At 41.8% G+C, this 27,692-nt stretch overlaps 1 protein-coding gene across 3 annotated transcripts in view; it reads left to right on the forward strand.

Annotated features, from left to right (window-relative positions):
- Positions 1 to 3,755: 3,755 nt before the first annotated feature.
- Positions 3,756 to 27,692, forward strand: part of rad18 (RAD18 E3 ubiquitin protein ligase) — a 66,364-nt gene continuing 42,427 nt past the window's right edge. For all 3 annotated transcript variants that reach the window (XM_080793707.1, XM_080793708.1, XM_080793709.1), the window contains exons 1-6: positions 3,756 to 3,900; positions 14,176 to 14,254; positions 15,432 to 15,493; positions 17,122 to 17,192; positions 24,162 to 24,697; positions 25,715 to 25,814. In XM_080793707.1, the coding sequence (XP_080649833.1) occupies positions 3,859 to 3,900; positions 14,176 to 14,254; positions 15,432 to 15,493; positions 17,122 to 17,192; positions 24,162 to 24,697; positions 25,715 to 25,814 (890 nt within the window). In that variant the 5' untranslated portion in view covers positions 3,756 to 3,858. The remainder of the gene's footprint in view (positions 3,901 to 14,175; positions 14,255 to 15,431; positions 15,494 to 17,121; positions 17,193 to 24,161; positions 24,698 to 25,714; positions 25,815 to 27,692) is intronic.

Consider the following 27,692-nt stretch of genomic DNA (forward strand, 5'->3'; position numbering starts at 1 on the left):
TCTATGCAGAGTAAAATACTATGCCATTTTAAATGTAAAAATGTGTATCTGTTAATGAAATGTCTACCCTGAAGAAGGCAGTTGTACTGCCGAAACGTTTTTTACGCTGCATCCTAATAATCGGCACTTTGGCTATCAGTGTGTGCAGCCACTCTTTTGTCTTTTTAAGACTTAACTCCTTAATTAAATGTTCTCAGTCAGGATTGTACGGTGTTCCTCTGATGGATAGGCCCAGTTGAGCTGGGAAGGCCTAATAAGGAGATTCCTAGAACTACAGTCATGGAGTTCGATGATATTTATTATCAGTGATATGTTGGCCTTTATGTGTCAGCTGAGAAGAGCCTATCTTTAAAAGTATTTATTTTCCTATTTCAAGTTACCCTCCCAAATGTGAGATTTATGTGAACTTGCCGTGCTGTCCGTGGGAAGACCAAAGCTTCATCACATCTGTTATCTTGTAAAACAGTTCACCTGAGATATCTGCCAGGATTGTTCAATCATGTATCAAAATACAATTTTGTCAATCACTACCTAATCCTACAGTTGTAGAGGGATGAATACCAGTGAGTATTGCATAAATGATTTGAAGTAGGTTGTCTGTTCTGTCTCTTAGCTAAGTGGATGAAGAAATGTCCACACAGAAACGCCATGGCTCTAAAGTGGATCCCAGGCTTGGCTCCATTTGGGATCCCAGATGTAAACAGCCTGTGGTGTCATTTTCATTTTGTGAAAAAAGCTCTGAAAATAGACAGATACAGACCTTCTCATAGACGGCTATACCCACAGAGACACGCAGTAAAAATCGAAGTGTGTGCAAATCTCTGGATCCATAATGGGAATGGTGTGGCCCTGATGTGAATCTGGGGCTTCACGTGGTCAGCCTGCGACGTGAATTGTCTGTGATGACCCGAGCCCCCCCGACTTCCAATATGAAATTACATATTTCAAAAGGATAAGACACGTGAGGAGACACTTATTCAGCCTATACTGCCATTGTGCACACAGACGTCTGGCACCGATCGGCCCATGCAGCGGTTTGGGAGATAATCTCTGGACACACATACAGACACAGACAGAGCACGCCGTCAAACGCTCCCTGCCCTCTTTAGGAACATATGTTTTGTATAATATTTCAGCAATAGGAGTAATAGAATTACCAACTTATAAGAGCATTATGCTGATATCAATTTTCCCTGTGGAATCTTTTTGTTTTCTATACCATGTGTGACCCCTTCAAAGCCTTAAAGCTATAAGGTTTAGGTGTAAGTTGTAACCACATGGTGGATTTAATAAAATGCCACTTCTTCTTGACATATAATATCCAATACTCACACAGTGACTAAGCAATGTGGTAGGACCTTTTAATGCTTTAACATCAAGTGTTCATCTAATTGATGTAGGCTACAGTAAGTGGGTTTGGCCTCCTTGAGCCTGACGGCTCAAACAATTATCTTTTTGAACTGCATTATATAGCAACTAGGCTGTCGAGGTGGAGAAACCATGGCGTTGTGCTCATTTTCCGCTCTCAGATTTCATTGTAGGAATCATGGTCACCATTAAGACAGTTTAATGTTGTCTGGTTTGATTAGCACAAGGCACACATCATTAATCAGAGAGAGGCTTCTGTTGTGCGTACATACACACACACACACACACACACACACACACGCACGCACGCACGCACAGACGCACGCACGCACACACACACACACACACACACACACACACACACACACACACACACACACACACACACACACACACACACACACACACACACACACACACACACACACACACACACACACACACACACACACACAGACTACAATATACAAATGCATACAACATGCTTAACATACCACTTCAGCGATGTGGAATCAAATTGAAACCACAGGCTTTCTCTTCATGGAAAGTTAGCATGCTTTAATAGAAGCCATTGTTCTCGCATTAATAAAAAATAACTAAATATGTCGCCAAAAATGGTTTCATAATTATAATGAGAGCATTATTGAAGACAAGTTGAAAATGGGTGAAGTCCCCTTTAATCACTTGAACCCTAGCATGAGCATCCCTATATTCTTGAGTTGTGCAGCCTCCTCCTCAACACCACGACCTCCTCCTCAACACCACGACCTCCTCCTCAACACCACGACCTCCTCCTCAACACCACGACCTCCTCCTCAACGCCACGACCTCCTCCTCAACACCACGACCTCCTCCTCAACACCACGACCTCCTCCTCAACACCACGACCTCCTCCTCAACACCATGACCTCCTCCTCAACGCCACGACCTCCTCCTCAACACCACGACCTCCTCCTCAACACCACGACCTCCTCCTCAACACCACAACCTCCTCCTCAACACCACGACCTCCTCCTCAACATCACGACCTCCTCCTCAACACCACAACCTCCTCCTCAACACCACGACCTCCTCCTCAACATCACGACCTCCTCCTCAACACCACAACCTCCTCCTCAACACCACGACCTCCTCCTCAACAACACGAGACTACCAGAATCAGAATAAAGTATTAAAGTCAACGTGGTGTCTGGTTGCTATAGGGCCCAGCCAGCTTACGGCGGCTTACCAGCACTCCATTATTCTGCCTCCACACTTCCACAGACTACTCATAAATATACTCTGCCTTGGGTCTAGACTTATTTTCCCGCCCTCTGGCGTCTGGCCAGAGGGCGGGTAAAAGAGTGCCGTGATTCTTTTCCACCCTAAAACATTATATAGCCTAATCGGTATATTGAAACATGCCCTAATTTAATACCATGATACCACCACTTTTGTACTGAAAAACATCCCTCCATGTGCATTTTTTTTAAAGCAATTAACCCATTTTGACCTGGGAACGATTCTACAAATCCTGACAGTTTTCTGAAAAAAACCTATGTTTCTATGTCATTGCTGCTCAACCTTTTTCATGTCAAGGACCCCCAAAAATTATATGAATTTTGCCGCCGACCCCCGTCTGAAAATATGTTGTTCCAGGGGCCTCCCCAGTAGCAAAGATTTGAGTTAAAAATGTTCGCTCTGAAAGAATATATATACTGGTCTACAAGATTCGCTACATCACCACCACCTGTCAAAATACTTCCTTAAAGTCCACGATCACAGCACCAAAAGGAGTTCCTGTTCCACAAACCATGTTTAACACAGATTTGGCCCAAACAAGGGGTTAAATTAATTTCGCTCTCATGCCACTAAAATGTGGAACGCCCTACCAACTGCCATTAAGAAATGTGAATCCCTAGACTCCTTCAAAACCGCTCTCAAAGAGCACTTGTGGCCGCTGCAATTTGGCCCCTGTAAAAGAAGTTCAAGTCGAGATCCACCCCCCCCCCCTTTTTTCTATACTGTAGTGTAGGCCTACACGTAGAAATGTATATTTGTGTTGAATGTCTTTAAATGTTCTGATGAGGAGTACCTGATGTAAAGTCTTTAGTGCTTTTTCTGGTTTAGCTGAAGATTTTGTATTGACCTGTGATTTCCTTAATTCCTTGAACTGTACCCATTCTGCAAACTGTAGGCTATATAATGAATCAATGAATCAATGAATCAATGAATCAATCAAAATTGAACAACTTAAATAAGTTCCTCTCCCACACAAAGTGTTGCGGCCGCCCCTGATAGTATTGAGGACCGCCTAGGGGTCCCGGACCCCTTGTTGAAGACACCACCGGATGTCACGGGGTCTATAAAGGAAACGGTAGTCAGGTGGCGCGGGACTGAAATTGTTGTTATTGTTTATGTGCGATACTGTACGTGCTGTCCTGACTTCTGTCCACAATAAAAGCAACCCATAGACCAGTAAGACCACACGGGCTTCACAGAAGTTTAGGCATGGCTTCTCGAAATGAAGCGGAGTCCACACGGTGCCTCAAAGTAAGTTTTATTAACAACAGTCAAACGTTAGCCCCGGTTAGCCCCGTTTGGAAGCTCACTCTGTGAGGTGGAAATTGGGACGCTATTGTAGCCGCTTTCGGGACCCTATCGTTTGGCAGCGGTGGCCGAACGGTTTGCGGAGCTGTCTTGATATCGGAAGGTCGCTGGCACGACCGGCACGTTAAAATGACCACCGCTGAAGTACCCTTGTATAAGGCATTGAACCTCTACCATGAAATGTTCTATGAGCAGGGCCTGCTGTAAACAAGTTCTTAAGCTTAGTCCAGTTACCCTGGTTCCTTACCTTTTCTATGTACCGACGTCCCGAATACAGAAAATGTATAGGGTCCCGAAAAGGGTGTAGTGGGTTCCAAACGGGGCTATAACGTGTGCAATGCATGGCATGCGATTGCTAGTTAACATTATGTAGTTTAGTAGTTTAATGCATTCGACAGAAATGTCAGTGCAGCTGGTTTTGTGTACAACTGTACATAGTTTACGTCTCCCCTTTTTCTTTAATCACTCAAGACCCCCGCCCCAAGCGTATTAGTCTATAGCCAGAATTAGCCCCATATGTGCCCTCTCCCTACGCTCATTCTGTAGCTAGCGTAGGGAGAGGGCACATATGGGGCTATAGCCAGAATGTGAACCCGGACATGTTGAGTACACCAACGTTTTATGTTATACTTATAAATGTTTAGTATGGGTCCCCAGCATTGATTGATTGATTGAGTGAAATATATATTAACAGTTTGCAGAATTACAGTACATTTCAAGCACAAAGACTTAACTTTGAGTGGACGACCCAATTAAGCATTGCATTTGTTTACAAGAGGGTCCACCTTGTTCAATTCATCAAATGTAGCATGTAGAAACTGACTTGCATATGTTGAGCAATTTTCATAATTAGCATAATATGTGACCATACCATTAACAACCTATAGAAGGCAAAATATTCAAAATTTCATCATGCTTTATGTAGAATGTGATGTGTCAAACTAGGGGATTTTCATGATGCTGAATCCATTTCAAACATTATTAGTTTTGCAAAAAAAACACTCATTGGACTTAAAACGGCCAAGCCCAAATGTGCTGACATTATCACATTTGTGATGACGGCATTGGCTGTTTTTTGCCCAATTAGTGTATTTTTTTTGCAAAGCTAATGGATTCAGCATAATGAAAACCCCCTAGTTTGACATGTCACATGCTACATAAAGCATTGAATATTTTTCCTTCTATAGGTTGTAATTGGTATGGTCACTTATGCCAATTATGAAAATTGCACAACATATGCAAGTTAGCATCCGGCAGTTTCTACATGCTGGGGACCCATACTAAACATTTCTAACATAAAACTAGTGTACTCAACATGTCCGGGTTCACAATGGGGCTCTATGGGATGGCTACTATACTATTATAATTAAACTAACCTGAGTTGCTCTTAGCCACAGTTTGTTCCCACAGCATTACGCTCATTCTTAGCGTAGTGCTGAGGAGTGTGTTAGTATTTGTCTTAGGGGTCAATTATGGGCAGCTGTTTGTGCTGCAGAACCCCACTAGCTGTCACGATTACACATTCTTAAGTTGATGATTAATTGTCACACAAATGCCCGCGATTAAAAATGTAAAAATGTGTGAAGTGAGGGGCGCTCTTGTAGGAGAAGAATAGCAGATATTTGCTCATCTACATATGACGTAAATTCTCCATTCTATGGCAATGGGAATTTAATGTTTGTGTAAAACGAAAATCTACAATGATGACTAGCGAGCGCCGAGCGCCCCTCAAAAATCATTGAAATAGCTGATCTAAGCTTACAAAACGTCACAAAGCAATGTGTTGTAACTGTAAGTAACCTGATCTATTACTGTAAAGTAATAGATCAGCTATTTTTGGAAAATGTATGACATTTTTTCAACATGGAAAGATTATTATGAGGATCAAGGGATCATGACGATGCAAAATCATAAATGACTGATATGTTGGACAATGTGATTATGTAATTTGTGACAGGCCTAATAGCCCCACTGCCATGTGGAAGAAAAAGCTGTTTGTTGTTGTTGTCTTGGTACACCAATGTTTCTTGCTTTAGAAAGTAGTTGTCGAGGTGATGTTCAGAAAGAATTACGTTATCTTTCCTGCTCGCTTCTGGGTCTTGAGAGTTGTGCAGGACGGTTGGAATCGAGATATTTAGAATACCGGTAGATCCTATTTCTGGTTTGACATGAATTGTGGACTGAAGGTCAAAAAATTGAGTAAGCGGACGGGCTCCATTAGCTCTCACTGGTAAAAAAATGTCACCACTTGCGCAGGAGACCGGCCGGGGTACAACTTCAAATCCAGACGGGTATAATAATAATACACTGATGCACAAACGTACCATTATTATTTTTAGTTTGATCATTTAACCCATTCAGGACGGGGAACCCCTTTTGGTGTTTTAAGCATTACGTTGTTATACTTTAGCTATTGAAAAATAGCAGATCTACAAGCTCATAACGCGGCACCGAGTGCAGTGCTACGAGCTTGTAGATCTGCAGTTTTTGAAAAATAGTGAAAATGAGGCGCAAATCTTTGAATATATATATTCTTTCAGAGCGAACGTTTTTTAACTCAAATCTTTGCTTCTGGGGGGGGTCACTGGAGGAAGTTAGGAACAACATATTTTCAAAAGGGGGTCGGCAGACGATTTACATGTATTTTTGGGGGTCCTTGACATGAAAATGTTTTGACGGTCTGACATAAAACTGTCAGGATTTAGAAGGCATGTAGTTATTTTTCTTTTGTGGCTTTCGCCTTTATTTTATATATATATGTTTTATGGAGGGACAGACAGTAGGCTGACAGGAAACGGGGAGAGAGATGGGGGGGGGGGGGGGGGGAAGACATGCAGTAAAGTCCGTCGAACCCGTGGAACACTGCCAGACTGGATTACCAGCCAAGGTGCCTGGACCACTGAGCCATGGCCCAGGCCCTAAATGTGTTTTTTAAGATGATTTGAAGGTTGTTCGCATGCTGCCATGCTGGCGGTGTGCTAGCATATATCTAAATGACGGAGCGGTTTTACAAAGACCCGCCCGGCAGCACAGTTTAATGCAATTTATTTGTGCGTGTTAAGTATTTTCTGTTGAATTATTCATGACAAAGTTGTAAAGTATGTATATCCATAACATAAACGAGCAGCACGTTAGCAAACAATTAAATTGTACTTTGTTTCAATCATTTTGTTATTATTTTTCACAATTATATAACCTGATCATCTTCTTCTTAAATACACTAGTTTGAACTCTACCGTCATATGCATACATCTGTCGCGCAAATTATCAAAACATTAGAAAGTAGACTATAGCCGGTGTATCAGATTGTGAAAATATAATAATAATAATAATAAAAGTATTGAAAGAAAGAACTATTGTATTGTCTAATAGCGTGCTGCTTGCTTATTTTATGGACATACATAGTACATACTGTTGACTTTTACAACTTTGTCATGAGTAATTCAACTAAAAATACTTTTAATAATAATAAGTAACTCGCACAAATAAATTGCATTAAACAGTGCTGCCGGGTGGGTCTTTGCGCAACCGCTACGTCATTTAGAATTAGGCGATATGCTATTATGAATGTCGCACTCAAAGAATGGAAAGAGCACTGTGTTCATCGTACTTGGTTTCATCATCATCATCATATAGTAGTGTCCAATACAGTATATGTTGAATTTTTCTAATTAATGTTTCTAATGAGTGCCCTTTGTCACAGGAAATGGAAGTATTAACACTATAGCCAGTAAGCTGTGACATTCTGTAATTGCTTGCACAAAGCCCTGACTTTGACCTTCACCCTATCAAATAAATGCCCCGTTGGAATGAATGGGAACGGAAAATCTGAAGCCAGGTCTAATTGGCCAACATGAGTGTCTGACCTCATTAATGGTTTAAGTTGTGGCTAAATGGAAGCAAATCACAGGCATTGATGTGGAGTCGGTCCCCCCCCCCTCCTCCCCCACCCCTCCTCCCCCACCCCCCTTTGCTATGATAAGATTTTCCACTATTCTGATGGCTTTTCCCACTAGTTGGAATATTGCTGCTGCAAATGTCTTTCTGAAACATGAAATGGCGTTCTGGTTCCACAAAGGACAAACACACTGTTGGACACAAAAAATGTGTAGCATTAAAGTGAGTGTCAAAAAAGGGAGTTTAATGTTGTTTAATATTAATACAATCAGATATTGACTTTTCTGTTTGGAGTTGCTAGTGCCAGTTGCTAGTACCAGTTGCTAGTGAGAGTGCCAGTTGCTAGTGAGAGTGCCAGTTGCTAGATGTTAGTGCCAGTTCTCATTTGCTAGATGTTAGTGCCAGTTGCTAGTGCCAGTTGCTAGTGAGAGTGCCAGTTCTCATTTGCTAGATGTTAGTGCCAGTTGCTAGTGCCAGTTGCTAGTGAGAGTGCCAGTTGCTAGATGTTAGTGCCAGTTCTCATTTGCTAGATGTTAGTGCCAGTTGCTAGTGCCAGTTGCTAGTGAGAGTGCCAGTTGCTAGATGTTAGTGCCAGTTCTCATTTGCTAGATGTTAGTGCCAGTTGCTAGTGCCAGTTGCTAGTGAGAGTGCCAGTTCTCATTTGCTAGATGTTAGTGCCAGATTTCACTCCTCTTTCCGGGTAGGAACAGAGTGCATTCTGGGATGGATTTGCCCCAAACACATGAACACGCTGCCGTTGAACATGCACGAACGCGCACAAACGCGCACGAGCGTGCTGCCGTCGTGAACGTGCACAATGATAGTCAACGGACCAGCACGTTCATGTGTTTGGGGCCAGGCTGCAATACCTTTATTCGGCCACTATGTCCATTTCGCCTCAGGGTTTCCTCTGGGTGCCCTCTCTATTCATACTCTAAGCATAGCCTCTGTGGGGGGTATTTAATATTTATATGCAAATATCATGACCAATGACATTGCAATGGCATTGCAATGAACATCAATTATGACGTTTTTTTTATTAATTCATTAAAATATGTTGTAGTATTGAAACGCTGGGTGTTACAGGGTTAATCAAATATTTCTTTGACCATACAGGGCAATGGCATCTTTGTATGTGCGTTCCTCGGCCACGCGTTCAGACAGCATTACATTCACCCAATGATGGAACTGCATAACTTTCGATTCATTACGATTAGTTATTAAATGTTAACGACTACCGACTAATTTCTTAACGGCGATTAACGATTAACATCCCTAATATATGGGCCCTGTTTTCGTCAGTGCCTTATCTCTAAACTGCCCTATGACTTATAGCTCCGTTGTTAGAATGTCACAGGAGACCAGATCTAAGTTCAGATCTGGGGTAGACAGAATTTCTCTGAAAGCTTGTCTGTAAATGAGTGGCATCCCGTAGCCTTGACCCCCATAGTGATTTAAATGAGTGGCATCCCGTAGCCTTGACCCCCATAGTGATTTAAATGAGTGGCATCCCGTAGCCTTGACCCCCATAGTGATTTAAATGAGTGGCATCCCGTAGCCTTGACCCCCATAGTGATTTAAATGAGTGGCATCCCGTAGCCTTGACCCCCATAGTGATTTAAATGAGTGGCATCCCGTAGCCTTGACCCCCATAGTGATTTAAATGAGTGGCATCCCGTAGCCTTGACCCCCATAGTGATTTAAATGAGTGGCATCCCGTAGCCTTGACCCCCATAGTGATTTAAATGAGTGGCATCCCGTAGCCTTGACCCCCATAGTGATTTAAATGAGTGGCATCCCGTAGCCTTGACCCCCATAGTGATTTAAATGCTTTGAGAATGCTTCATTTCAAGTAGCTGATCAATAGCAGGCCACCCCCCCTCCCCTCACACCATCATCACTGCAAGGCAAGCTGCCAACACAGTGAACTACATTTATTTTATTTCACACTACAGCACCAAATGGTTATTGGAGGAGCTTAGCATTATTGGTGACATGTTTGACATGATTATTTCAGCTCTATTAAAAATGGTCTGGTATTTTATCATTTGTAAAAAGGGGTGGAGTAGTAAGGGTTTGAAAAGAAATCTGGATCTCTTGGCATGTCAATGTAATTAGGCCAACTGATTTCACTTCACCTCGGGATGTAAACATCATTCCATTCCTTTCTTGGACACATTTCAAAACCCTTCCAGCCTGCCGGCGCCACTGGAAAGAATGTCTTTTTATGCCAATATTGCTTTTTGTCATAAATCAGCTATAGCAAAGTAGTGTAACAACGTAGGCAACAAAATACTAGATGGGTAGTCTAGTCGATGTAATAGACATATTATTTCTGAAACTCTTGTGAGATAGATTACAATGGCGATATGCCATGGTAATTTTAATGTCGGCTGAATATATTAAGCCATTTTGGGCGGGAACCCCTTTTGGTGTTCTAAGCATTATGTTATACTTTAGCTATTGATAAATAGCAGATCTATAAGCTTATAGCATGCCACCGAGTGGCACGCTACGAGCTTGTAGTTCTGCTATTTTTGAAAAGTTGTAAAAATATGGCGCAAATCTTTGAATATATATTTCAGAGCGAACATTTTTAATTAAAATATTGGCTTCTGGGGGGGTCCCTGGAACTACATATTTTCAGATGGGGGTCTGTGGCCCAAAAGAGATAATTCTGGGGGTCCTTGACATGAAAAAGGTTGAGCACCACTGACAGAAACATGGGTTTTTCAGAAAACTATTATGATTTAGAAGCCTTCCAAAATGGGTTAATCTGCAGTAGACAGTGAGAGGTTGTGAATAAGGCGCGACAGCTTAGCTAACAACACTGTAGAGCTCCAGAACCTGATGTTAGATATGAGGGGGCAGTGATCCAGGAGTCCCGGGTTGGTGTTGGCTAGCCTGGGAAGCATTCCTTCTCGGGTTTATGATCCGGTCAGGGAGCAGATGGTAACATGACGTACATGTCGTAGTCACTGATTTGTAGTCCTCAGGCAGAAAACCACAAACCCGAATCTGAAGTACCCAAAGTTCCCCGTGATCAAGGGGCCATCGTAATTTATGGCCTACCCCGATAAAAGCCTTGATGCGGCGTATACATCGTTTCTACAAGTGCGTCTTCGAATAATTTGTTTATATAATTTATTTTATTCCAACTCATAGCGACTGGCGAGGTTAAAAACAAACTGTGGGGGACCAAAGCGACGCTGAAACACCTGGGTACCACAAACGGGAATAGGAGGTTTTTTCTTTTTTTTTAGATTGGATTTTACCATCCGGTCTCCTGCATTCTGCATCCTTAAGCCAAATTCCAATAACCAAAATCTCGGACACTCGCTCACTCACACTCGCTCACTCACACTCGCTCACTCACACTGGCTCACTCACACTGGCTCACTCCAGCATGGTGGTGTTACGGTCACATAATGTCAGTGTCTGAATGCAAATCGTTGCAGTTTGTTCATTAGCTCATTAGAGTTCAACCTAGCGGTATTTAGGCCACGTATACGGAGTCTAAGGATGCAGGTTATTGCCGTGAACAATCACAAATCAGATCAGAACCTTTGATAGATGATAGGTTTTCGCGCGGGTGGGCGTGAGCAAGGTGTTGCCTATAGCAACAGGCTCAGGGCTAAAAGTAAAAAAGTTTTTTAGCAAAACCGTTTCATATCCATATAAAGCTACAGTATATCAAACCTATGTCAGCAGCAGTCAATGTGTTGAGGTTTTTTTGACTCAACTTTTCAACTTTTCGTCCCGTCACATCTCATATTTTCCATTGATAATTTATGTCGTCTGAAATGTGTGCCTGAAATATGACGTAAATTTGTTGCAACACAAACATAAATTGAAGGGAAAATTACGCAGAGCACTGCGTCAGGCACCCAAAACTTGAGGCAAGTAAATTGACCCTATGGGAGCCAACCCAGGGCAAAGCCAGGAGGGGGAAGAGAGATGCTACGATCAGGTTTTTTGGGACCGATACAGATCACCGATTGTTTCTCTCATGATTGGCCGATACCGATACTGTCATCTTGTGAAATGTTGCAAAGATTTTTATTTTATTTTTTATTTTATTTTGTTAAAAGCCTCTGGTGATGAACCTGCCCCTTATTTGTGTACTACTGGGCTCTGATTGGTCCCTCACTACTTCGGATGGAGTGAAATCCCGTCACAACGGAGCGGTGCCAGATCAAATCTGCCATTTTTGAGGGGCACAGCTGTGTGTGTGTGTCTGTGTGTGTGTGTGTGTGTGTGTGTGTGTGTGTGTATGAGGACGGGATGTGCTCACCTGCTGTGATGTATGATGATAAGAGTGCCCTTCACTTCACATGAGTGTGTTTGTTTTGTCAATATTTGTCTGGTGTCCAGGCTAGACATTTGAATGTGTGACCATTGGTTTGGGTGGCCAGGTGTCTGTCAAGTTGACACATGGCTGTAGGTCAGACTAATTGGATGTGTGGATGTGCATAAGATGAGGATAAATCAGCCTTCCCCAGGATTGACACACACACACACACACACACACACACACACACACACACACACACACAACAAACAGAAAGCCTCTGTCACGAGTCATGATGACAGCATGATACATCTGCTCTGGCTTCTACAATGTTTACTTCTCTCCTCCATGTGGTGATAACTATTTGGAGCTTATACATAATGCATGGCAAGCAGCTGAGTTTATGTCCATGAGCCAGGAATAAAGACAGTTTGAATGGAAACCATCTCTCCTACCGAGGCCTGCTAGGCTGCTACATAGGCTTCCAGCTCTCAGTAGACTAGAGAGTGGGCTTTTTCATGTCAAGGACCCCCAAATTGACGCTAATCAGCTTGCGGAACCCCATTTCAAGAGATATACCAGGGAGTCAGGGACCAGTGATTCTCTCAACCCGTTTAATTTCAAGGACCCCCCCCCAGTTTGACATGCATTAGTCTACGGACCCACATTTAATGACATTTCTATCTCTGAGACCCCAATTTATATTGTAAAATCAATGTTGATTTTACTCTTGAGTGTACACATGGAAGCAAATGGACCTGTTAGGGTCCATTTGGTTCCATTTGTACACTCTGAGTTACAGCCCATAAGTGTCCATTTGGTTCCAAACTATCATTTAGCTGAGGACCCCCTAGAAGTCCCTCAAGGAGCCCCGGGGGTCCCCGGACCCCACTTTGGGAACCACTGGGCTAGGCACTTGGAGAAACCAGCAAGGGATAGACACTAGACAGGCAGGCTGCCTGAGACTCGAGCAAACCGCTTTGGAGGGGAAAATAACTGATGGATTACAGGATGGCGGATGAATGGATTACAGGAACGATGAATGAGACGGACTATAGCCTTCTACGTTTTACTGGGTCCTCCTCAGCCAAGTCTGACTCTGGGAGTTTTCCATGTTATATTTAGCCCCACAAGCAACTCGGATGCTATTATAATGCTATCTGCATCTAAGTTGCAATACCAACAACCCCATTCATGGAATGGGAAAGTCTTAAACCCGCCAAGTTTGCAGCTCTACGGAAAGCTTATCCTCTTTGTATCTGTTAAGTCTTTGTTTCATAAAAGTCCACCGGCGTAGACATGATGTTATGACCTACTTTCTGTCAATACATTCTGTGCAGTGATTAGCGCTCATTGGAAATCACTAAATGGCCCTGTGTACCAGTACCATTCCGAATTGAAATTGCACGTAATGCAGGAGGGTGCTTCCAAACTTGAACACACAGAAAGATAATCTCTGCACAGAATTTATAGACAGAAAGTTGAACGTGGATTTTTATAAAACAAAGACTTGACAAAGAGGATAAACCAAGCCTTCTGTACAGGTGCAGTGCTGGAGAGTTTAAAGTCAAGGTTCAAGGTTGTCTTTATTTGTCTTGAGAAATTTGTCTTGGAGACAGAGTCACAGCTGCATACAAATAACAGACACGTTCACATACGAAAAGGAAAAACACCATGAAACACCCACATACACAAAACAGAGATATTGCACACATTCCCTTGATAAAGTGCAACTAGTCATTAGTCAATAAAGTGCTTTTGGCAATCGCTTACTACAATCCGATTGGCCTTTTCTGTTTCATGAATGGGATATCATTTCGTCAAGGGTTGCAACTTAATTTACCGGCACATGCAGATATAGCATCTAAGCAGCGATGGGTTTTTTTTAATGCGAAAACGGATGATCTGAAACAAGGCCAATAATAGCAAGGCCAACCCTTCAACTCAACATATACTGTATAATGTATTTTTTGCAATACAACACATCGATGCTGTGTATGACTGATGCAATTTATTCTATTTCTTTACAGGATCTCGATGACCTGCTCCGGTGTCCCATTTGTTTTGATTTCTTCAATATTGCAATGATGACAAAATGCTCCCATAACTGTAAGTACAAGCAGTCAGCCATGGTTATACAGTCATAACTGTACAGTCATAACTGTAAGTACAGTACAAGCAGTCAGCCATGGTTATCCCCTGAAATGTGCGAGGTCTTGATGGTTCAAGGTTGTCTTTATTTGTCTCCCTTGGGAGAAATGTGTCCTGGAGACAGAGTCACAGCTGCATACAAATAACAGACACGTTCACATACGAAAAGGAAAAAAACACCATGAAACTCCCAACATGCACAAAACAGAGATATTGCACACATTTCCTTGATAAAGTGCAACTAGTCAATAAAGTGCATTTGGCAATCACTGAATCTCTGAGTCAGTAACGTGCATTCGGCAATCTCCGATTGAGAATTTTGATTGACAGGGGAACAAAAGAGTGTTTAAATCTATTATATACATACCGTGGAGTTCTATACCTCCTACCGGTCATGCGTAGGCCTAGTAAAACATTTATGTAGCTGAAAACTATACTACTAAGAACTACTTTTGTCGTTGTGTTTTAAAGTTCCTTACACACCAGTGTGATTTCTGTTTGTGTGTGTGTGTACACCCACACAGGACGTGAATATTGTGCAGCGACAATTTTCATTCCGAATTTGGTCATTATTTTTACCTCGCCACCAGCTTGATGTAGAACATTTCTACACTACCGTGTGGTCCTAAAGACGAGGTGCGCAATCCCAGCACGTTATTATTATACAACCTGTAATCAATGCATGGGGGTTTAATAGTTAGTAGACTAGATACAATAAGGCTGCTGGCTATATTTACAGTAGCTAGATTCTATATTTACAGTAGATACATTCTAGATTCTGCACTCGATGTGTTAGGAGTATGTGTGTGTGTCATCTTGACATTGGTGGTCACTATTACTGTAGATTTGGGGTAATGAATGAAACATTAAATTAAACGGGGCAAGATCATTTGAAATGATAAATGTCCAGAAAAATATATAGTAGTATTTGTGTGTGTGTGTGTGTGTGTGTGTGTGTGTGGGTGTGTGTGTGTGTGTGTGTGTGTGTGTGTGTGTGTGAAAGCCATTCTGTGTTGCCTAGAACTGGAGTCAGCCCCTAAAAAACACGGATTCACCCATGTTAAACTTAACTGAATTCACCCATGTTAAACTTAACTGATTTAAAGTAATGGAAATCTTGTGTTTACGTTTACAGTTTGCTCTTTGTGCATCAGGAAGAATCTTTCAATTAAGTTGTATTGTCCAGTGTGCAACTCGGTAAGTACGAATGTTGCATAAACAAACAAACCAGGTTCCTGACTTTAGTTCCATCAGTGGTTCCCAAAGTGGGGTCCTTGAGGGAGTTCCAGGGGGTCCCCACCCCAGCTAAATGATAGCTAGGAACCAAATGTAAACACAGTGTACAAATGGAACCAAATGGACCCAAAGGGGTCAATTTGGTTCCATTTGTACACTCTCGGAGTTAAATTAACATTGATTTTACAATAAAAATTGGTGGTCCGAGAGATAGAAATGCCATTAAATGGGGGTCTGTACGTAGACTAATGCATGCCAAACTGAGGGTCCTTCAAATTAAACTGGTTGAGAATCACTGCTAGAGCGTTCTCTCATGGGGGTTCTTGCATATCTTTTCAAATGGGGGTCCGTGGGCTAATTGGTGTCAATTTGGGGGTCCTTGACATGAAAAGGTTTGGGAACCACTGAGATTCCACGTTGGATGGATGAAAGACTGGCATGCAGCCTTTTATTCTGTTTTTGTTTATTTCTGGACGGGAACCCCTTTTGGTGTTTTAAGCATTATGTTATGCCTTAGCTATTGAAAAATAGCAGATCTACAAACTCATAGCAAGCTACGAGCTTGTAGACCTGCTATTTTTGAAAAATCATGAAAATCTGGCACAAATCTTTGAATATACCGGTATATTCTTTCAGCGGGAACGTTTTGAACTCAATTCCTTGCTTTCATTTTCTTTTAGAATTGACCTCAGGTTTAAATGGTTAAAGAACTTCTATTCCTCACAGAAGCCCTTCAGTTAGTTTTTTTTAGCTATAATCCTAGACGCAGGGCACTGCCACTAAGTGGTCCCTTTACTTTACCCTTTACTCTGCCCTGAACCAATTCTGCACTTGTGAAAACATTAATGAACAGAGCCATTGCATACTGGGATGTCCTCCCACATTTGACTCCAACTAGATCAATTCAATTGTTTCAAAAACGAACTTAAAGAGTGCCACAATTTTTGTATTTTTCCAGTTTTTCATGTGTCTATGAGGTGACAGTACTTCATTAGACACCTGGAGTCGTTTTTATGTGCAATGGTGTATTAACTTTGTATTTAGGGTTTCTTCCTGTAGTCTGAACCCTTGACAGTCAAACGGGCCAATGTAATAAACAGTAATATAGTGTCATCACACTATCAGCCCCTCCCCTAACCCCTCCCCCTTTATCATACAACTACAGCTGTGGGTGCAGCTGCAGTTCACCACCCACCAGGCAAACCAGGCATACTTAATGAACTGGTGGGCGTGCCCACACAAAAACAACATTTTAACAAATACTGTACACTTTTTTGAAAAAATGATACCTCCTTATACTGTATAACAATAAGACCTGATGGTCATGTTTTAGGGTGGAAAGAAATCACGGCACTTCATCTTTAAGGAAGCAATAATCAGAAAGGACATTAGATTATTAGGCTATTATTATTATTGGTATTTTTGGACCGACAAATCTTATTTTACTGTTAATGTAAATGTTGTTCTCCAAGTTTGTGTTTATGCTGTACTACAATTTCTGATTATTGTCATGTTTTACTAATAAACAACAAACATTCCATTTCAAATTGAAGCTCATTACAGTTTCCCTTCTTTTCCCTCTGCTGTAGCCAATGACAGAACAGGATCTACAGAACAACCGGGCATTGGATGAACTGATTGTACCCTTTCAAGTTGTCAGGTAACCATTTAGCCAATATTTTACAGACGACTTTTCTACTTAACCCATTCAGGCCTGACGTCGAAATTAAAAAAATAATAATGTTTTCTAAATCATGATAATTTTCTGAAAGATTTGAGGCACATTTTAACGATTTTTCAAAAATGGCAGACCTACAAGTTCATAGCTTGAGCTATGAGCTTGTAGATCTGCTATTTTTCAATAGCAAAATGGGTTAAAATGAGTAGTTGCTTTTGCATAACTACTCCAAAGTATCAAGTTTAACGTGGCTTTACAGTGTGAAGGCATAGAAGTTATCATAATTACAGACAGTTTGGGGTTCGCTTGTTTTTGTTTTCTAGACCGTCTGAGGGACGGGCGTTGTTAAGAGGCGCGGATAGGTTTTCACTTTCCTTCTCGTTTTTATTTCCCCTGACGTCCCAGGCACTCAAATTGGTTTTTGGGTGGCCTGGTGCAAAAAAATTACATTTTCGTTTCGTACAGTCGTTCCTGACTGTACTGTACATTACCATGACCTTGAGAAATTAGATTAACAGATTATTTCACAGGATGCTATCCTTATTGACGATTATCCCTCGGGAGACCAATTTCCTAACTTTACAGTATGTGTATTTGAGAAACACTCGTCATCATCATATCTTGATCCACCCTTGGATCCAGGGGTCTTTTTGTGAATACAACAGGGATTTCATTTTCATCAACTAAGGTCATTCAATGTTGTCTCTTTTAGTTGTCTGTTTTTTAAGCTTAGGGGCCTATTGTTTCTATACATTTGAATTTTAATTAAAAAAAGAACAGGTGGATGTAATTGTACCCAGAGCTTGTGTAGTGGATAAAGGAATGTCCTAGTATTTTAGATAGTTGATATTTTCCTTCATTAGACCGTTGTAGGAGTAAACAGTTTATTTTCTTCCAGTTTCCTTAACCACTTGTCTTAATCCCTTATACTTTGTTGACCAGATAATTGGGCGCGAGTCTGCAGTTGTAACTGCAATCAATGGGGAGTTTGTTCCACACTGTGGGAGTCTGGAGGTATGAGAACAGCCTGAGGCGTGTCGAGGATCATCCCGGGTGATTTTTGGGGAAGGTTCAGACAGCGTCCCTGTGTTAGCTGATCTGAGGTTCTAGGATTGGATCTGGTTTAAGGCCTATTCATAGTCTGGAGTTTTGGTGGTGAGGTGACCACCGAACTACAACATGACGTCACGAGCCACGGTGAAGAGCAAACCACCGCCAAAAATAGCAGCCCTACAAGCTCATAGCGAGCTTGTAGATCTGCTATTTAGTAATAGATAAAGCATAACATAATGCTAACACCAAAAGGGGTTCCCGCCCAAAATGGGTTTTAAATGAGTATTAACTCTGACAAAATAGCCAATCGACAAGTTTATTAAGTCAGTATTATTAAGTATAGATGATACTGAATAACTTAATTCATCCTATTGTGTATGATGGAGGACACGACCAATTCAAATCTCTGCGATACAATTTTTTTATTATCACAAACGATAATGATTGTCACCGTCCCATATTGTGTCTTAACTCACATTCACAATATGACACATTCTATGGAGAGAATAAAATGCTAGCTGCACATTATCTTGGTAGCCCTTTAAATGCTGGAGTGCATGGAATGAAACTGTAAATATCATGTGTGCTGGCTGAGGGTCACCCCTTCATGAGGAATATCTCCCATGCCTCCGCTAATACAATAAAACCATAGCCTCCGTCCTATTAGAGTTATCGTCTTATCGATGTCACATGTTTGCTCAATACCTCATAACATGCCACACACGGTACAGTATAATACCTTTTGTGACCTCCTTTTCCTCGAGTCAATATTCTTTGCTTCAATGGAGTTATGAACTCCCACAAAATCAATTTCCTGTAGTGTCGGCAGGCCACAATGCCGCTGCCTCTCTGGATCAATCAGCATCGTGCCGTCGCCACTAAGACTAGGGCTCCTTTCAGGCTGCAGGATTGCAGATTTGCCATCAGTGGTTTTTGGAGTGAGAGGTTTATTATGGAGCCGCTCTTCCCACTGTCCTTTCATTTCCTGTTGTCTGGTTCTGAGCTTCTTAAACAGTTGCAGTCATTCATACTGTACATGTAGTTGACAAGTAGTTCTGAGCTTCTTAAACAGTTGCATTCATTCATACATGTAGTTGACAAGTACTAAAGAAGTTATATAGCGATAACATTTAGCTTTCTCCAGCTACTTTCTCCACCTTTTAAACTGTGGCAGACCTATCTGTCTCAAGCTTAGTCCTCCAATTTAGTTTGCTAAATATGTTTGGGACTATGGTATGCACTGTTGAATTCATATTCCGTTTATAGTCAGATAATCTGGGACGTGCAGAGAGTGTTAGAGAGGCAGGGGCTGACATCCCGTAAGAGGGCACTTTTGGACACAAATAGCGAAAATAGCAGATCTACAAGCTCGCGCTGTGGCGCGTTGTGAGCTTCTAGATCAGCTATTTTCGGGGCGCAACCCAGTACTCTTTAGCTAGTGGAGATGCGGTGTACGATATGGATTTCTAAACACATTTGTTCAATGCAAAATGCTGCGCTCAAGTTCAGGAGACTTCGGAATTATTTTTATGCTGCCTTCCTGCATAGCATGGAAAGGAGAGGCATTTGCATTTCTTTCACCATAGTAAATGCTGCATTCGTGGTCGGGAAAGGGCACTTGTTTTACAGACGGGTAAAAGTTTTAGGCTTAAAACTGCCTCCATCTCATGGTTTCCCTTCTGAACAACAAACTCTCAAAGCACTCTGTAAACTAATGTCCTCTGTGAGTGCCGGGGTTGGCTGTGTGGCAAATTGGCAATATGATACAGATGGAGATTGAGGGGGTAGTCATTTAACAATAGTGCCCTCCTTGGTGATGGAAATGGCTCCAGAATTCCCATCTTCATTACGTACATTTGTAGCCTGAAAATGCTAATTCGTTATTCCCTTTTCACTCTTTTTGTCAGACCTGTTTTATGCCAAAAAGCTTTGTCAAGGTAGGTCTTGTCAAAAGAAAGGACTAAATAGTGACTGAAAAACGTGTATCCTCACAGACAACATTATGACAGCAGTGTGGAGAATATGTTTTTGCCCCTGTCCGTCTGTCCATCCGTCCAAACTCTTGGCACCGTTGACCCCGTCTCAACGAAACTGCACACACACTCCCTGGATACCAATTCAGAATTTTCCAGAAAAAATAAAATAAGCGCTTCATGGGTACTTTATGTATAAAACTGCAGCCAGGTTCTCTTTGGAGAGGGTTTCAATAATACAGCACCCGAGTTCTTTAAAAGTTCTATACCTTTTGAGTAAAGATCAATGATCAACATTGGCTTCCAAGGTTTGCAGGATTGGCCCGTTTTGAACAAAATGTCATGAATGCAATGAGATTTTGCTCGCACATTCCTACTATGCCGAGGAATAAATCCCAACCTTTTCACATTGGCCTGTTATAGTGCCACCAGCAGGTGGATTTTTGCTAAACACATTTTTGGAACAAAATGTCTCAAATCATGAATCTGAAGTGAACGTCCAATTGCTGTAGACGAAATGGCACCCATTTCACATTGGCCTATTATAGCACCGCACCGCACCAGTAGGCCACAATAACCTACCTGACCTGGTTGAGACCTGTGCACTTTTTTCTATTTATGTCTCAATTAGTCTACTCTGGTTCTAGGCCCTAGATTTCTTGTTTATTTATAGTGTCCCGCCCCCCCCCTGTCCCCTCCACCTATTTGCCTTTTCTTTTCATCTAGCAGTGGTGGAGGAAGAGTTATATTGTTTTGATCTTCACAGACTGGGGCCCAAAAGCCATTCATATTATTCCACAGTGCCTCGCTTGAGAGCAACATCCTTAAACTTAAAAGCGGTGCAATTGCACATACACTGAAGGGATCTGGCGTTTGGCTTTGACTCAATTGCCTGGAGAGGTCCAGGTGGGTAATATGCCCTTCCTTGTAACATCTTATTTAAGCCAATGAGAGATTTGTTTTTTTCTGTGCCAAGAATGCTCCAGTCAAATCCATGTCCTCACAGAAAGATTGGCAGAGTTGGTCTACGCTAGTACACATTAATGATGAAAGACAACAGTGGCGACTGGCGACGGTAAAATAACTTGCCTGACTTGGGACGGGTATGATAGCTGGAGGAGTTGTACGCACCACATTTAAAACCCGAACATCATATTGAGGGCAATTAAATTCTATTGATTTGCGTTCTTGATTGTTTCAACACAATCCAATCATGATGTGGCCTCACATGGATAACCATGATGTCTCTATTCAATTTGGACGTCAAGCCTCATTAACGATGCCATGATGAGAACAGCTTGACACTAGTACTGTGGTAGAGAGATAAATACAAGATTAACTTCTCCAGGACATGCAGGCCAGCTGTGGCTATGTTGACGATGACAAAATAAATGTATCTGTAAATTACAGAACGCTGTGTGTGTGCTAAGCAAGGGATAATGTATGACACGCAGTGTTCATGTTACTTTAAAAAAGTAATTGGTTATAGTTATAGTTGCTAGTCTGAAAAAGTAAATCATTATTTTACTTTACTAAATTGTGAAAGTAACTACTTTAAAGTTTTTAAAAATATATAAGATTTTCCAATTCAGACATTGCTTTCAAGTAAAAGAAATCCCTAATTTCACTGGTCCAGTTGTGGTTTGTTTTAAGCTGTACTCTAAAAAACAGGAATAGAACACACGCCAATAGTACAATATCCAAAATCACCACCATGTCAGTTTACATGACAGACTCCACCATGTCAGTTTACATGACAGACTCCACCATGACAGTTTACATGACAGACTCCACCATGTCAGTTTACATGACAGACTCCATGTCAGTTTACATGACAGACTCCATGTCAGTTTACATGACAGACTCCATGTCAGTTTACATGACAGACTCCACCATGTCAGTTTACATGACAGACTCCATGTCAGTTTACATGACAGACTCCACCATGTCAGTTTACATGACAGACTCCATGACAGTTTACATGACAGACTCCGCACTGGCAGGAGAAGGAGACTGTTCTTCTGGATTACATTACGTAACGTGGGTAACTACTAACTCACCCTTTTGAAAACACAGTAACTATAATGGCGTTACTGAATGGGAAAATGTCAAGAGTTACCTTACAAGTTACAGCTAAAAGTACTTTCTCTATGTAAAGTAACTTAATGTAATGGCGTTAGTTTCCAACACTGATGACACGGCAGTAGTTGTTGAAAAACAATGACCGACAGGATGTTTAAACACTGAGATGAAGTCGACCAAACAAACTTCAGTTCTAGGACCATTTCTGTTCTAGATTATTGGAACCTTGGTGCGTTCACGGAACCGGCAGCCGTTTGGTTTTTGGTTTCAGTTCTGAGCCAACTTCTAGGGTTCTTTTTGAGTGATGCAACCACTCCTACAACCAGCAATGTCCGTGTACCTGTGTACCCGTGTACCCGTGTACCTGTGTACCTGTGTAAATGAGCATGAGTATGTGACTTATTAATACCAGTAGGGGGTGCCAGAAACAGAAAGTTTCTGGCCCTTTTCCCTGTATTATTTACAACACATGGTCCTTTCTCCCCTCTGTATTATTTATAACACATGGCCCTTTTCCCTGTATTATTTGAGCAGGGGATCCATGCAGGTATGTGCGTGCAGATCCCTCCTAATGGGGGGGATGAGGACAAATAAAAAGTTTTCAATATGGAAAGCAGGACCATTGCACACCTCATTGATTCCATTTTATGACCCAGTAATGGCCCTGCCGCAATTTGTTTGCTTTCCACCGTCCCAAGATTGTGGCCAACTGCTCTATTCTTCCTCGCGTAGCGGTTAAGTGCAAGATAATTGAACATGCGTAGTTTATGTCAAAGAGCTCACATTACTGTCGGCAGTATTTATTGCCAAGTGTGTGTATATATATATATATATATATATATATATATATATATATATATATATACACATACATATATGGGTGGTGTGTGCCTGTGATACATTGTATACATATATAAATATTGTTTTAATGTGGCTAAATTAGATTTTTTGCATTTATCCCACTATTCTGAATCTGTGTGAGTGAAAGGCAGAAGAGATAATATCACTAAATTGGTGCCATGGTACATTTCAGCTTTGAAAACGGATGTGGAAGATTATTCTTTTTTTTGTTCTGGAATAAGCATAAGCATAATAAGCACAAGCTCATAGGAGCCTGTAGGTCTGCTATTTTTGAAAAATCGACTGTAATAGAAACATAGCTTTTTCAGAAAACTGTCAGATTTTAACACACTTTGACCTGAGATCAGATTCTAAAAATGTCTTCTACATCCTATTAACTAAAGCTAAAGACCACTTGCAAGAAAACGGTTCTAAGGTACAACCGCAACATTGCAACTCCTTGCAACTGCGATAAGTAACTGGGATAATGGTTGCAAGTATTTGCATGTTGCAAGGAGTTACATTGCGAATCATCGGTGTGGAATGGGTTCAAGTGAGGGCGTATTATTTGATTTAAAAACAACAAAACAATTTCTTGGCACTCAAAGACAAAATGTGAATGGCAACACGGAAATGTGTGTGGAGGATTGAGGATTAAAATATGCAAAATATGTATGCAAAAAGGACCACCTCCAACAACCTGCAAATGTGTTGGTTGTTCTGCCTTACATTTCAGCTTTGAAAACGGATGTGGAAGATTATTCTTTTTTTTGTTCTGGAATATACGCACGCACACACAGTCAGTGTCACAGTGACACAGACACACACACACACACACACACACACACACACACACACACACACACACACACACACACACACACACACACAAACACTTATTTTTCTGGCAGTCCCATCGATGTCAAAGATGACGTGGTTAGCGTCCTTATGCTTACGAGTTTACTCGTACAAATTATATTCTTGTTTTATCTTCATCTTCCAGACGGCAGTTGTCAAAAGCCATCGGTGACACCCCTCCACCGCCAACAACAGCCGTCTGTTGCAGAACGTCAAGTCAGAGGGACACCCCCAAGAAGGACGGCTCCATTCTCAGACACTTTTCCCCAAATTTTCCCAAAACCCTCTACACTACAAAGGGTCCCAAACCCCTCGACACTCAACACAAGAAAATGCACAGCCAGATCACGAGTAATGGCGACCTCCATGAACAAAGTGCTCCACCTGCTCTCACCGCAGAGCAGCCAATGGCATCAGAGGTTGTACGCTCTCCCACTGCAGAGCAGCCAATGGCATCGGAGCTTGTACGCGCTCCCAAGCGGAAGTTTATTAAGTTGGAGAACCTGGACATGGACGACCCAATCTCAGCCCCACAACCGTCCGATGCCGAGACCTTCTCTCCAACAGAACCTTCTCAACAGACCTTCTCTCCAACAGAACCTTCTCAACAGACCTTCTCTCCAACAGAACCTTCTCAACAGACCTTCTCTCCAACAGAAGACAAGAAGCCGGTGATTAAAGGTGAATTAATTAATGTGCTGCATACTGAGAGGGGGGTGCACATTGGGCCATTAACCCATTTAGGCCTGACCTCGAAATTAAAAAAAATCTTCTAAATCCTCAAAAATAGCAGACCTACAAGCTCTTAGCGCGCCACGCGGTGGCCAAAATGGGTTAAACTGCAGTGTGTTCATCTGCGTGAGAGAGGGCAAAAACAAAAGTTAAATATTCAGAAAATATGGAGGATCCGGTTCATAAGAGTTTTGTTATTTGTCACGTGTGATCCATTAAATTCTGGGCGGGAACCCCTTTTGGTGTTAACATTATGTTATGCTTTAGCTATTTAAAAATAGCAGATCTACAAGCTCATAGCGCGCCACCGAGTGGCGCGCTACGAGCTTGTAGGTCCAGTTAGCTTTTTCAGAAAACTGTCAGGTTGTAGAAGACATTTTTAGAATCTGATCTCAGGTCAAAGTGGGTTAAAAGCTATTAACTAAAGCTAAAGCCCAAACCACACCACTTGCAAGAAAACGGTTCTAAGGTACAACCGCACCAATGCAACTCCTTGCAACTGCCATTGGGGATAATGGTTGCAAGTAGTTGCATGTTGCAAGGAGTTACATTGCGAATCATCTGTGTGGAATGGGTTCAAGTGAGGGCGTATTATTTGATTTAAAAACAACAAAACAATTTCTTGGCACTCAAAGACAAAATGTGAATGGCAACACGGAAATGTGTGTGGAGGAATTAATTGGCAAAATGGATTAAAATATGCAAAATATGTATGCAAAAAGGACCACCTCCAACAACCTGCAAATGTGTTGGTTGTTCTGCCTTAACAATACTCTTACCGTACAGATTGCATTCAAATAATGTTTTATTCATTCAAATACGTCCTGGATTAAATATTCAAGTTTACATTTTATATTTTAGTGCTGTTGAGTGGTCGGGTGATGAGTGCTGTGTGAGGTGATGCATTTATTACATTTAATTGGGATTTTATTTGGTCTTTTCCTCTTTTTTTCCCTTTCTACTCAGTGGAGTGCCCTGTATGTTCTATAGTCATCGCTTCAAACTTCATCAACAAGCACTTGGACACGTGCCTCTCCAGCGGACCCAAGAAGAATAGCTTAAGGAGGTACTGAAAGGAAGCACTTAAACTTAGTTAGGCATTAGCAGATACTAATGTAAGATCGGAGTTGGTGACATGAGCCAAACAAACAGGGTAAACGGTGAAGTAATTAAGAGTGCAAAGGAAATAATTTGGTGCTACAAAGAAAATGGGCTGCCAGGTATCCATCAAACCAAGCATCTGTGTAAACGACACGCCATCTAAATCACATTATTATTTTTGTGGACAAGCAAACGTATGTGTATGACATGTGAACATGTAACTAGTAACATTTGCATAGTGAGTAACGGGTACGGTCGCCCCAATTCCATCTGCATAGTGGGTAACGGGTACGGTCGCCCCAATTCCATCTGCATAGTGGGTAACAGGTACGGTCGCCCCAATTCCATCTGCATAGTGGGTAACGGGTACGGTCGCCCCAATTCCATCTGCATAGTGGGTAACAGGTACGGTCGCCCCAATTCCATCTGCATAGTGAGTAACAGGTACGGTCGCCCCAATTCCATCTGCATAGTGAGTAACGGGTACGGTCGCCCCAATTCCATCTGCATAGTGGGTAACAGGTACGGTCGCCCCAATTCCATCTGCATAGTGAGTAACAGGTACGGTCGCCCCAATTCCATCTGCATAGTGAGTAACGGGTACGGTCGCCCCAATTCCATCTGCATAGTGGGTAACAGGTACGGTCGCCCCAATTCCATCTGCATAGTGAGTAACGGGTACGGTCGCCCCAATTCCATCTCGCCCCAGCTTTTTTTCCACCAACCTCATGCCGACAGCTCGGTGTGGCGGTTCTTGTATTCTTTATTTAGTTTTACTAAGAATAAGGTTAGAAATAAGTTTAGGGTTAGGCATAGTTTTACTGGGGTTAAGTTTAGGTATAGGGTTAGGTTTAGGCATAGGGTTAGGTTTAGGCATAGTTTTACTGGGGTTAAGTTTAGGAATAGGTTTAGGTTTAGGCATAGTATTACTGAGGTTAAGGTTAAGAATAAGGATAATAATTATCCGTTTAAGCATAATTTACTTAGATTACTTTAGGAATGCCAGGCCGTGCTGTTCCGCCGGCTGTACGCCCGGGGAGAGTTGGTAAAGGGGCGAGTTGTTTTGTATTCTCATAGTGTAGCTAGCATCTACCTAAATGTGCATACAGATTACAGAACCAATGTGCGATTGCAGCAACAAAAAAAAAGGGGGAGTAAGTCGGTGCTGACTGATGTGATGGGTGAAGGTCATTCATTCCACGTCTTCGGAGCCAGGAGGAGGGAGAGGAGTTTAGTCACTGACGAGACCTAAAGCCAGGAGGAGGGAGAGGAGTTTAGTCACTGACGAGACCTAAAGCCAGGAGGAGGGAGAGGAGTTTAGTCACTGACGAGACCTAAAGCCAGAAGGAGGGAGAGGAGTTTAGTCACTGACGAGACCTAAAGCCGAAGTGAGAAGCTGAACGCAGAGGGATGGGGAGACATTTAGAGTTTAGGGAGGTTGAATACCACGCATTCTGGATCTGTGGTTTGTGTTTTTCTCGTTAGCCCATTCTGGGCCGGAACCCATTTCGGTGTTGCATGTAATACTTTAGCTATTGAACAATAGCAGATCTACAAGTTCATAGCTATCTTCATAGCGATCTTGTAGATCTGCTTTTTTTGAAAAATTGTGAAAATGTGGCGCAAACCTTTGAAAATATATTCTTTCAGAGCGAACATTTTTAACTCAAATCTTTGCTTCTGGGGAGGTCCCTGGAACAACATATTTTCAGATGGGGGTCGGCAGCCAAATATACATATATTTTTGGGGTCCTTGACATAAAATATTGAGCACCACTGATATAGAAACATAAGGTTTTTCAGAAAAACTGATTTAGAAGACTTTTTTTTTTTATTTCGACGT

Source organism: Protomyctophum bolini (genome assembly GCF_963924005.1).
Source record: "Protomyctophum bolini genome assembly, chromosome: 2".
In the NCBI taxonomy this organism is placed as follows: domain Eukaryota; kingdom Metazoa; phylum Chordata; class Actinopteri; order Myctophiformes; family Myctophidae; genus Protomyctophum; species Protomyctophum bolini.